The sequence below is a fragment of the Pristis pectinata genome, chromosome 2 (genome assembly GCF_009764475.1).
Source record: "Pristis pectinata isolate sPriPec2 chromosome 2, sPriPec2.1.pri, whole genome shotgun sequence".
Classification (NCBI taxonomy): Eukaryota; Metazoa; Chordata; class Chondrichthyes; order Rhinopristiformes; family Pristidae; genus Pristis; species Pristis pectinata.
In genome coordinates, this window is record NC_067406.1 from 135,270,694 (window position 1) to 135,284,200 (window position 13,507).

Sequence of the window (13,507 nt, forward strand, 5' to 3'; positions counted from 1 at the left end):
ATTCACTCAGAAATGAAATCTCCAATTTAAAAGTTTAAGTAGGTAATATAAAAAGATTACTTGGTTTTGGGCTAAATGTACCCATATCAGTATAATTTTAACAAGCAATTTATAAAGTTGTGCAGCTGTTTGACTGAGAAAGAAAGGAACACTTTAAGTGCCTTTGGGCTAGAGGGCTTCTTGCTGCCCTTGCACATTAACTGACAGATTAACTATACAGATATTTATGGGTTGTGTTTAGGTATCCTTCCTACTTGGCACCTGAGGTTATCGCTCAAGGAATGGCGAAGCCCACCGATCACACAAAGAGCGAGAGTTCATCGCCCTCAGGTCCCAAAGTCGATGTGTGGTCTCTTGGTATGATACTCCTTGAACTCTGTGTGGTATGTGGTGGAACTTTCTTTGTAAGCTAGCTAACCTTAGAGTGTAATTAAAAAATGTTTCAGTGATATAAACTGTACAATAAACAGGGGCATGTGAGGCTGACCAATCCTTTTGGAAAATTAAAGTTTTAAAGTTATAGTCATTGGAAATGACTGTGGTTCAGTAGTTGGAATATTATATCCAAACTAATCTATCTTTGTCATTCCTAATGAAGATTGGGCTGAATTTGAAATTCATGCTGGGAATGCAATTGGTAAAGGTGAATGTTAGCATGCAGGACACAGGTGTCAGTGCAGAGCATCTCTCAGTGGCTTTATTCATCCAGCCATTTCATTACTGTGTAATTTCTGGATTTCCCCACAGTGAAACTGCAGATCTAATATTAAACCACAGATTTCAAATTAGTATTTAAAGTGACATATATTTTGGAATTCAGAGAATGGTTATAGTACCTGGGCATACTGTCAGAGGCTGTGAGGACCAAGATGTGTAGTATATTCCCTAGTAATGGGAAGAAAGCATATTGGAGATAGAGGAAATTGAGGAGAGCCAGACTGTGATGTTTCAAGAGCTATTCTAGAATAGCTACAATGGATTTAGCAATAGAGCTATTAATTTAGTTCATTAATCTAAAATAAAACAGAAAATACTGAAGTACTCAAAGGTCAGGCAGCATTTGCAGAGACAAACAGGAATTATATTTTAGAACTAAGAAAAGCTAGAAACCAATGATGTTTTAAACTGAAGATAAATGAGAAGGCTGAGAGGACAGAGGGAATGTCTGTAATGGGATGGAGAGCAAGCAAAACTGAATGAAGCAGATGGTGTTGGAGCTGGCTGGGAGAGGGTGGTGAAGGTTTATTAATCATAGCTGATCCCTGTAAAGGAGATGAAAGAGGAGATGGGAGAGGGATGGAAAAAAAATGCTGGAACTGTGATGCAAAGCATTGCAGATGCTGGACATCTGAAGTGAAGGAGAAAGCTGGAAATACTCAGCAAGTCAGGCAGCATCCGTAGAGAGAGAGGAATGACCTTGCATCCAAACTTATCACTTCAGGAACAAACTGGAAAGATTGGTTATCTGAAATTGTTGAATTTACTGTAGAGTCTTGAGTGCCGCCGTGTGTCCAGACAGAAGATGAGATGTTCCTTCAGTTTGCGTTGGGCTTTGCTGGAATAGAGTGAGTGGCCAAAGACAGAGAGCTCAGAGTGGGAGTAGAATGGAACATTAAAGTGACAGCAACTGGAAGTCAGGTTCACTATTCTGTAAAGTGGTCACTGTATATTGGAGGAGACCATGTGCTGCAGTAAATTGGAAGAAGTACAAGTGAATTACTGCTTCACCTGGATAGAATACTTGAGTCCCAGGATGGGGAGAAGGGAAGCAGTAAGTGCTGCATCTCCCACAATTGCATGTGATGTTTCTGTGAGAAGAGGGTTAGATGTTAGCAGATGTAGAAAGGTGGATCAGGGATTTGTGGGGGAGAATGGTCCCTTTGGATTGCCGAGAGGGGAGGGGCGGGTGTGTCAGGTAGTGTATCATGCTGAAGGTGCTGGAAATTATGGAGGATGATCCCCTGAGTATGGAAGCTGATTGGGTGGAAGGCGAGGACAATGGAAACTATCCTTTCTTTGGTTGGGAGGAGAGGGGTTGAGAAATGCCGAAAATAGAACAGTTGCAGTTAAGAGCACTAATCAATCTAAGCAGGGCCAGAAGGGTGAGAGCAATGTCATGTTCAGCTAATGTGCAATTGTCTCCAACTCCCTCACTCTGCCTTCTCAAGCCTATTCCAATACATTACTTCTCATGCCAACTTGCCTTGCAGATGCACCTATCTGTTCTTCACTGCCCCATCTGTTTGAGCAGTGCTGAAATCATCACCCTTGCACTTTAACTTGTCCCTCCGTCATCATATCACCCTCAACAACTGCATAACCAACATTGTTCGAATTGACCATTGACGCTATCTTTCCAGTGCCTTGTGGTCTCTGCTGTAGGCAGTCCAACTCTCAGAAGCATAGAGAAGGAAAGGTCATTACTGCCTGGTAGACCATGAGCTTTTGTTAGGTTTAAGATCATAACCTTTGGCCACCTAAGAAAAGATCGTGCAGGTGCTCTGAAGTTGATAGCCAAATTCATTGACGTCTGCATTCACTGAGAAGTGACTTCAAAGATGGAGGAAGTGGTCCACGTTTGCCATGAGCTGTTATTGTCAGAAGGTGGTGTTGTATAGGTTGGTAGAGGACCTGTTAAACTCAGTTGGAATACCATTCCTTGCAGCCCTGTATGCTGATCCCTTTTTACAAAGAGTGAATGCAGAAGAAGGAAATTATCATTGCTACCAACATAGTAATGACACACAAGCAGATTCACACCAAGGAGAGGCCATTCACGTGTTCCGAGTGCGGGAAGGGGTTCACACATTCGTCCCATCTGCTGAGGCACCAGCGGGTCCACACCGGGGAGAGGCCATTCACCTGCCCCGAGTGCGGGAAGGGCTTCACTCAGTTATCGTCGCTGCTGAGACACCAGTCCACACACCGGGGAGAGGGCGTTCACCTGCACTACATGTGGAAAAGGATTCGATTATTCTTCCCAACTGCTGAGACACCAGCGAGTCCACACCGGGGAAAGGCCATTCACCTGCCCTGAGTGCGGGAAGGGCTTCATTCACTTATCGTCCCTGCTAAGACACCAGTCCACTCACACCGGGAAGAGGACATTCACCTGCTCTGAGTGCGGGAAGGGGTTCACCCAGTCCTCCAACCTGCTGACACACCAGTGGGTCCACACCGGGGAGAGGCCATTCACCCACTCCGAGTGTGGGAAAAAGTTCGGTGATTCTTCTCAACTGCTGAGGCACCAACGGACTCACACTGGATAGAGACTCTTTGCCCCCACTGGGCATTGGAAGGGATTTGCTGAATCATCCAAACTGCCAGTGAAGGGGGAGGAAGGTTAAATGTGCCGTCTGTGGAATATTGAAAGGTCACTGCTGCCGAGACACCAGTCCTGCGTTGGATTCCGCAGACACGGGAGTGTAGCGGTTAGCATAATGCTTTACAGTGCCAGCGACTCAGGTTCAATTCCGGCTGCTGCCTGTAAGGAATTTGTACGTTCTCCCCATGTCTGCGTGGGTTTCCTCCAGGTGCTCGTGTTTCATCCCACGTTCCAAAGACACATGGGTTAGGAAGTTGTGGGCATGCTATGTTGGCACTGGAAGCTTGGCGACACTTGCGGGCTGCCCCCAGAACACGCTATGCAAAAGATGTATTTCACTGTGTGTTTCAATGTACATGTGACTAATAAAGAAACCTTGCCTTACCTTTTCAGCCTCTTTCTCTGTATTGAGACTCTTCATCATAATAACAGTGGGCTCCAAATTGAGCTGTTCTTTGTCCTTCTCAAACCAGTTGAACCTTGTCTATTTTACTGATATTTACTGTACCAACGTTCAAACATGGATTAATTTCTACATCAGCCAATCCTCCACACTGAGCTGTGTGCTCATGTCTTAATGAGACCTGGCAATGCAGTATGCAGATTGGTAGCCACATAAAGACTGTGGCTAAACTTTAAAAAAATATTCATCAGTCTGAGAAAGTGAAAGTTATTGCATATATCAGCAGCATTTCACTTTAACTTGGGGAGCAATGGAACTGGTGCAGAATTGAGAGATAACAACTTTCAGCTGGGAAATTTCTTCAAGGCAGAAATCTTTTGGTCCTGCTGCTATGTGCATCCAGAAATATTTCTTTCCTATGACGACCAAGACTTAGTTCTCTCAGCTCATGATATCAGAACAGAGTCATTTATTCAGTGATTTTGTTCAGGAGGAAAAAATTCACATTCAATTTATTAAACATTTTTGAGTCCTCATAATCTTCTTCCCTTGTTCATTACTTTTATTTCCGATTTTACCCCCACCCTCCCAAAATCACCTCTTATAACGATGGTGAAAGAATTGATCTTGGACATAAGTATTTCAAAAGAATTCTGAATAGATAATAAATTGCAGACACAAACAATAAAAATATGAAACAGGAGACTTCATTCTTGAAAGGTTGTAACTAAGGCAACCTAACAGCCATGTGATAAATATTAAAAACTAATAGTGATGGAAACAGTCATAAAATGGTGGATATATTCAAACCGTATGTGGTAAGCCAGCCCAAGTCAGTTGGGTCTGAAGTTTGCAAATGCCGGATTTGCTTTTTTTCTGTTTTTCTGCATTTATTTTGTTAATTGCTATAATATATTTTCAAAACTGTATGCACAATAAATAACGAGCAAAACTAAAATCATAGGGCTTTCTGATGAGTTTACAAGCTTCAAGTCACCATTGACTTATTCACTGATCTGTACAAGAGAATAAGCCTTCTATTAAACATATGGAATGTGAAGGTCCTCAATCAAATGGCCCCAGCCACACCACACTGCACCACTAACTCCCACATCCATGATCACCGTAAAGATCCATGAGTGCCTTGGGAGCCAACTTTTGCAAAAGCCAATGTTGATGGTGAAGTTCATCACTGCTTCTAGTGTACGAGCACAGCCTTCAGCCATCTTCAGGAAAGAGTGTTTAACAATGAACTCAAACCCAGCACTAATCTTACAGTCTACCAGGCAGTAGTGATCCCAGCTACCTGTACACTTGAGAGACTTGGATGTCTTACACTAGGCAGTTCAAACCACTGGGCAATGTCCTCTTCGAAGGTGTTCTCAAAGATTCTTGGGATGTGTGTAGCACCTTCACTCTCTTGCAGGAATGGAGGATCTGAGAAGAAACTTTTGAATCTCTTCAAAAGGCTTTCTTCAGAGCCTTTTCTACCCGTATTGCTGCTTTCAAGTGCAGCTGCATCCCCAGATCTCTCTTTCCCTCCAACCTTAAACGTCTTTGCTTTATAGCCACTTGTGTATTTTATGTATTGATAGCCTACTCAGTGGAAAACCATTTTCCTAACTTCTCATTTGTTCTTCAGTTTTGAAACCAATGTCAATGACTTTTTAACATTTTATCATTCTACCTCAACACTGCTCTACACTCTCAGTTTTTATTGCATTATCTTGGTTAAACTGTAGATTCCTTGTTGAACCTGAAATCACTGACTTCAGAGTCATATCTCCGATTCCATCCCTCATGCCACCTACTGTTGCCAGCTTCATTTCCCAAATTTATTGCACACTAATTGATCTCCTATGGGAGGAAAGACCTTTTGTTCAGCTGAATTGAAGTCAGACACCAAGCAACACTTAGACTCTTGTGAGCATAGACCATTCAATCCCCATTTATTTTGTAATATTGATTTCTTTCCACTATAGAGCATCTGTTATTGATCTGCCCACCATGCAAAGATGCCTTTTTCTATCAAAACCTTCTGCATTCTTTGAAAATTCACTATGTGGTCTGTATTATTTTTATTGCAAACTGCACAGACTAAGTTACAATCTCCTAGGTGCAGAGTCACCCCTGGTTACTCCTTTACCTTATTTGCTCTTTCTATAACTCTATGGTGGCATAGTCAATTACAATTTGTCAAGCTCGCATATGCAGATCCGAATATAATTGGAAAAAATGTCTGGGAGTGTGCGCTGGCATAAGATTTTGTGGTATAGTTTTACGTGCATTAAACTACATCTGCAATTGATCTGTCAACATGCTGATATACCCATTTCTTATCAAAACCACCTGCATTCTTCGTGAATATTCACTGTGCTGCCTACAGCTATTGAAATCGAAGCACGTGTGGTGCAGTGTGAATGCTAAATTAGTAGAATATACCAGGAGTTCATGCTTGACAAAAGACATAATCTCTTTAATATCATATGCAGACAAATTGTACTTAATAAATGTAATGTAACGGAAAATCATATGCCAGACACACTAAAAATGTGACTGCTTGTTCTTTTATTCAGGGTCATAAACTGCTCCAGAACATGGATATTTCTGAAAGGCTAAAATTTATCCTAAATCTAGGTATGTTGCTTTTTCTGATCCTTGTTGTTAGTGCTGCTCTTGTCTTTCCACATTGTACTTATTCATGGTTTGTTTTACAGATTGTGTGGATGACATCCTGACTGTCGTAGCTGAAGCGCATGGCTGCTTCGAGATTATCACGGTTTGCTATTCACTTTTTTAATAATAATTGTAACATAATTATTGATATTTTTGATTAGTTAGTTGGCATCTTGACATTTTACAATGCCTTATAATTATGGTAAGAATATAATTGAGAGTTTACTTTTTTTTGTATATAAAAAGCAGAAAGTAGTGAAAATGCTGTGCAGGTCAGGTAGCATCTATGGAGAGAGGAAAACGATATTTTGCACGATGATCTTTCATCTGTTTCAATAAAGCTAACTGTTTCCACAGTATTTTGCTTTTGTACTCTCGTTATTATGTTTCCTTTTGTGATTCTTTCTCCTGTTTTCCACTCTTCCTGCCACATAGCCAAAGTGTATGCTACTTCTCATATGTAATTTCCCTATCCACTCCTCGTCCATATCAGACTATCCACAGGTCCCTGCTCTCCTGCACTCGTTGGTGTGAATGCCTCTAGTCAATGGCTATCTCTGGATCTCTTGAAGCAATCTCCAAACTGAACCTATCCACTGCCTCCAAAACAAAACCTTAACCCTAACTATCTCTTTCCCAAATATTTTGGGCCATTTTAGATTTTCAGCAAACACATGCTTGACTATAAGTGAAAATACTTATATTTCAAAATGAATCATGAGGGTTTAGAAGCCAATAAAAATAACAGCACAAGGGAAAGGAGCAGGAATAGGCTATATGTTTGCCAGCCTACTCTGTCAGCCGGGGTCAAGATCGTGGCTCATTCTCAACCCCAAATCCATTTTGCCAGCCAATCCCCTGATAAGTTGATTCTCTGCCAAAAATGTTTCAACCTCAGCACTTGCAGTCTTCAGGAGAAGAGAAATCCAAAGTTTCACCTGCCCTTGAGCAAAGAAATTTCTTTTCACCTTGGTCTTAAATAGTGAACATCTTTTTCCAGGACATTAGGCCTATACTTTCTACCGTGACCTACCCTCTGAGAATATGGATAGAGGAGTTATTTTGGAGTAGGATGCTTGGGAATTGGTGTTGTTTATAATTTATGTAAGTGACCTAGATTCTACTTGAGTATTGTCCAATTTACATTTGATACTAGAGGCGGGGGAAGGGGTAGCTAGGAATTACAAAATACTTTGAATAAGGTACACATTTTAATATGTTAATATAAGGTACACATTTTAATATGTTAATATTTTAACAAGGATACATTTTAATACAGGGAAATGTAGATTTTTTTGCTTTGAGGAACGAAAATAAGGCTTGCACATACGTTATGAAAGAGATCCCAGCAATACAGAACATTAATGATCAATGCTTTGGAATATCTTCTGGCACCACCATAAATGAAAGTTCTTTTTGGGGGCGGGAGGGAATTAAAAAAGACAGACATGGCAATGGAGAGAATCTTTGATGCAATCAAAACAATCCTTATGCTTTCATAACTTTCAATGAGTTTCCTTTCAGGGAAGGATTTGAGGAACATGTTATGTATTGCCTCCTTAAAACAAAGTGGATTTGTGCAGCTGGCAAGATAAAGGGGTGTGAGGTGCTATGGGCCAGGTATGGAGGAATCATGGTAAATATGTGAGCATGGATGGATTGGTGCTGGATGGTTCAGTTTGGTGTATTGTGGCTCTTACAAACTGTGGCAGTAAGAATCAACCAACTGTCCCCAAATTCATTAATCCTGGAAAGACACTATTCCTTTTAGAAATAGAGGGTGTATTTCTTTTTAATTTGAGAGTCGTGCCTCAAAGGCAGAGCTGTGGAAACCGTGTTACGAACAGACCAATTGGTAAATCAATGAATGAAGAAGAAGTTGGAAGAAAAGCTCTCCCTTTTGCTGAGGGAAAGACGAGGAGGCAGATGGAAAGTCGGCTATTTTCTAAATAGGAGCCCATTGATTGCAGGCCTAGCACTGGCAAGGGAAGGTAAGGAACAGGAGCTCAACTTTAGCAGTTCAAAATGGCGTAGAAAGAAAGGTGAACCAAACACAGGTTGGTTAATCCACGAAATGTAAAAGGCAATCAGTTTATTAGTTTTCTTCATTATTCAAGAGAACTAAACATTGAGTGAAATGAGTGAGATTGTGTTTACCCCTATTGTTATTTAAAGCTGTTTGATGATCTGTATCTGACCTTGCCTTAATAAGCTGCTTTCACCAAATGAATGACTAGAGAACTAGTTGTGAGAGGCATGTGAGAAATACACAATACCCAGGTTAAAGCACAAGGCATCCATTGTTACTTCTGGATTGTGCCATTGTATAAGAAGGTACAGAGAGGTTATGCAAGGTAGTCAGAGATAGATATTTTCCTTGGTAATAGTCACACTTGTCTAAGACAGACTTGAAATTGAAATTTAGTGGAAGAATTAGCAATTTCCTATTTCTCCTTTGCAAACATAGGTTGCTTTGCATTTTCTGTCCTTTGTTGGTAAATAAAACTCTTGTATCTTCTTACCAAAGGATTTGCCCAAAGATGTTCTAACACTGCTGAGAAAATGCCTGACTTACCACCCATCCAAAAGGTAAGTGCTTGCATCACATCAAAGCAAATGTAAAAATGTCAGATGATGTCAATGATTAGTTTAGACATTTAATTTTTATTGTTTTAAATTCTCAGTAATACACAAAATTAGAGGTATGTTATTAACAGTACATCATTAGAAGCTTCTTATAATTCCTGTCAAAATATAAATATGCATAAAATCTTGCTTCATATTTTTAGCAGTTGCGTTGCAAAAAAATGAAAATACTAATACAATCTCCATGGGCTCTCTAATCTATCTTTAAAAAATAATTAATGATTGATTTGTTATTGAACTCCATTTATTAATGTTGTAAATATTTTACCTTGAATTTTTGTGATGCGAAATTAACATTTACCAATAAAAAAAACATGGTCAAGCCAAAATATTCCTAATTTGTACCTTTTATAGAGGGTTTCCTCTAATGTCCATGAATTTGAACACAAATTTTTGAAATGATATCAACAAACTTTGAAGCAGACCAACTTAAAGATGCTCTTAGAGATCTTCCGGTGGGCTGAATTAAACTATCAGCCTTTCAGGGCTCTACCTGTCTTGGCCTTCTGTGCATTCTTGGGCAAATGCAGATGACCAAGAAGAGCTGGAGATTAGATGCCAGAACATCTGATCTTCTCTGTGCCACTGTTGACCCTATGGAAAATATAAATACAGGTAAGAGTTTGAGTTATTATACTTAATTTTAATATATTTACTTTTTACATGTTTTTTTTGTAGTTATGTAAATTTATGTGAATAGTTTTTAAATGTGTCTGACAAACTCTAGGCCTCCTGGTATTGGTTTATTATTGTCACTTGTACCAAGGTACAGTGAAAAGCTTGTCTTGCAAACCGATCGTACAGGTCAATTCATTACACAGTGTGGTTATATTGAGTTAGTACAAAGTGCATTGATGTAGTACAGGTAAAAACAGTAACAGTACAGAGTAAAGTGTCACAGTTACAGAGAAAGTGCAGTGCAATAAGGTGCAAGGTCACAACAAGGTAGGTCATGAGGTCAGAGTCCATCTCATCATATAAGGGAACCGTTCAATAGTCTTATCACAGTTGGGTAAAAGCTGTCCTTAAGTCTGGTGGTACGTGCCCTCAGGCTCCTGTATCTTCTACGCAGCCTAGTCACTAGTCAGAATCCACTCTACCTCATCAGGTACCCCTTGGGTGTGGGAGACTGATTAACTTATTCAGCTCTCCCCATCTAGAAAAGGTAAGTCTGGGCACACAGCAAATCTCCAGTCCAGCAGGATATGCCCAATATCTCCCATTGGTCATAGATGAAGTTTGGAATAATAGTTCCATTAAATTTCTTTTATCATTAAAATTATCCCCTCCCTTCCCTTAGGTTTATCTAACCAGGCTAATCAGGGATTTTCTTCATGGTGAGAAAGTCAGTGAAACACATTCAGCATTGAAGTAAGAGCGTATCTTCTTAAAGTTGTAGGCACGGTAGTGTAGCAGTTAGCGTAACGCTATTACAGCGCTAGCAACCTGGGTTCAATTCCGGCCGCTGTCTGCAAGGAGTTTGTACGTTCTCCCCGTGTCTGCGTGGGTTTCCTCCGGGTGCTCCAGTTTCCTCCCACATTCCAAAGACGTACGGGTTAGGAAGTTGTGGGCATGCTATGTTGGCACCGGAAGCATGATGACACTTGCGGGCTGCCCCCAGAACACTCTACGCAAAAGATGTATTTCACTGTGTTTTTCGATGTACATGTGACTAATAAAGATATCTTATCCGTTGCACAATTAGTTATAGCACTTTTATTGGAAGTCCTTTTACAGTGAATGAATCTCCAAAACATACTTTCCTTTAGCTTAATGATCACGTAAATGTTGTTGTGTTCCTCTTAGAGTAACGTCAGCGTGTTTTGAATCTGTTCGCCTGGCAGGTCTACTCCAGCTGAACTACTGAAAGATGGCTTATTCAGTGAAGTTTCTGCCTTGTACACACCCTTCCGCAAACCTGATGGCCTCTTTTCCTCCTCTCTACGTTGTGCTGATCTGAGCATTCCTGATGACCTGGGGACATTCTGTAAAGGTGATGAATCTTTGGAAGTTTATTTCTATGCCATACTTTGATGTTAGCTAAGTTGGACAATATGTACAAGGATGTAACTAACCACATCTGTATAATTCGTATGTTAGAATTTGTAAACCTTCTGAAGTTTTTTTTTAACTGGTTATCAAGCCTCTACCTGAAGTGTCAATGTAGGATTCTGTAACTCTGGCTCATTAAGCATCAGTTAAAGGAATAATTGACGCAAAACTCTATGAGAACATGTTTTGAGGGACCTGTAACAATTTCTTGATTCCTGCTGTTAACATAGCACCCTGGATTATATGTTGTGACTGTTGTGGTGCCATTGAGTTGCCTTGTTAAATGCTGGTGACATCCTCATGCTTTTGTGAACACTGGACCCAACATAAGCAGATCTCCATTAATAGCCATGCTTTTCTAATTAACCACAAGTTGCACTAAATCCAAATAGCCATGCTTTTCTAATTAACCACAAGTTGCACTAAATCCATTGCCAGAGATGACTTCTCCCTTTAGTCTTTTAGCTGTGTTCTGTCATTCAAGTTGGTGAAAGTAGCAGAGTTGATGTTCCTTGAGCACTTCTACCCTTAAAACACATTTTCTAGTCATGCACATTAATTTCCTGTCCCAGATTAGATGGAATGTGATTCTCAAGCCAAGTGCTGAGAGTATATATAACTGAAGACGGTCTGTAGCACTATACACTTCTTCACAGCATCAGTCTAGTTTTAAATACTAGTCAGTTCTCAAATAGTAGATTTGTTTAATGCTATCATTTGTATGATAGGTTTATTGTCAGTACAGACGCATTTTAAATAAAATTAGAATATGCTAGAATGATTCAGTAAAATGAGCAGCATCAGTGGCGAGCAGGTTAGCGTTTTAGGTTGTGACCTTTTGTCATGGATCTAAGGAAGAGGTGGCTGTTTGTTGCTAAAGTAAACTCTCAGCGCCATTTTAAGTTTTACTTTTGTGGAACAATAAATTAGATGAGCCAAACATGCTGTTGTCTGCCACAAAGTATCAGAATCAGATTTATTATCACTGACATATGATGTGACATTTGTTGTTTTGTGGCAGCAGTACAGTGCAAAGACATTAACATCTATAAATTACAAAAATAAATAAATAGTGCAAAAAAAAGGAATAATGAGGTGTAGTGTTCATGGGTTCAGAAATCTGATGGTGGAGGGGAAGAAGCTGTTCCTGAATCATTGAGTTTGGATCTTCAGGCTCCTGTACCTCCTCCCCGATGGTATTAAGAGAAGAGGGCATGTCCTGGATGGTGAGGATCCTTAATGATAGATACCGCCTTTTTGAGACACCACCTCTTGAAGATGTCCTTGATGGTAGGGAGGGTTGTGTCTGTGATGTAAGTAATCGTGGAATCTTACAGGACAAATGGGAGTTATTTGGCCCATCATGTTTGCATCAGTTGTTTAAAGGAGCTATGCAACCAGTTCCAATACCCCTTCTATCCCCAAAGCCAGCAATTTTCCCCCCTTTGGAGTATTTATCCAATTCCTATGTTAATCTATCTCCAACACCCCTTCAGGCAAACCATTCCAGATCATCATAACTTGTTTTAAAAACACCTCATCATCTGCCCTCTGATTGACAAAAGTACCTCAATTCTGTGTCCTCCAGGTAGTGACTTATCTGCCAGTGGAGGTGTAAAGTTTGGTACTTTGGAATGTTGAATGATATAATTTTATGGAACCTTTTCAAAAAGGACAGAATGCTACAGCATAGATGGATTTGGTGGGTCCTTGTGCACGAAACACAGGAAACTACCATACAAGTGCAGCAGGTAAAAGGGAAAAGGGTTGGAATGTTAGCCCTCATTTCAAAGGTGTTGCCTAATAAAAATGGGGAAATCTTCCTGCAACTGTACAAAGTGCTGATGAGACTACCTCTGGAGTAATGTGAGCAATTTTGGTGCCTCTATTTAAGAAAAGATATTGTTCTATTGGAGGTAAAGGTTCAGTAGAGTGATCCCTGGTATGGAGGGATTGTCCTAAGAGGAAAGGCCAAACAGATTGGGACTCTGCTCATTGGAGTTTAGAAGAATGAGATGCAGTCTTATTGAGATGTACAAGATTATCAAGGGTAGGGCAGAATATACATTGAGATTTCTCCAGGAAGACTCCAGAAACCAGAACAAGGGGGTCTCCACTAAGAGTGAAATGAGGAAGAATTTCATCTCCCAGGAGGTTGTGAATCTTTGGAACTTGTCACAGCGAGCTGTGGAGGCAGAATCTTTGGATATATTTAAGGCTGAGATAAACAGATTTCTAATCAGTAATGGTATCAAGGTTTATGGGGAAGAGCAGGGAAGTGGATGAGGAATGTTGGATCAGCCGTGATCCTACTGAATACTGGAGCAGGCTTAAGGAGTTGAATGACCTACTCTTGTTCCTACTTCTTATGGTCTTAAGTCTGTCATAGAGTCACTGCAGGAGCA

The 13,507-nt window shown here is 40.3% G+C and overlaps 1 protein-coding gene across 1 annotated transcript in view; it reads left to right on the forward strand.

Annotated features, from left to right (window-relative positions):
* The window catches only part of tbck (TBC1 domain containing kinase), a 178,680-nt gene that overhangs the window by 37,397 nt on the left and 127,776 nt on the right, over window positions 1-13,507 (forward strand). Inside the window, exons 6-10 of the mRNA XM_052035246.1 lie at window positions 242-383; window positions 6,305-6,365; window positions 6,446-6,507; window positions 8,932-8,993; window positions 10,895-11,043. Of these exons, the coding sequence (XP_051891206.1) occupies window positions 242-383; window positions 6,305-6,365; window positions 6,446-6,507; window positions 8,932-8,993; window positions 10,895-11,043 (476 nt within the window). The remainder of the gene's footprint in view (window positions 1-241; window positions 384-6,304; window positions 6,366-6,445; window positions 6,508-8,931; window positions 8,994-10,894; window positions 11,044-13,507) is intronic.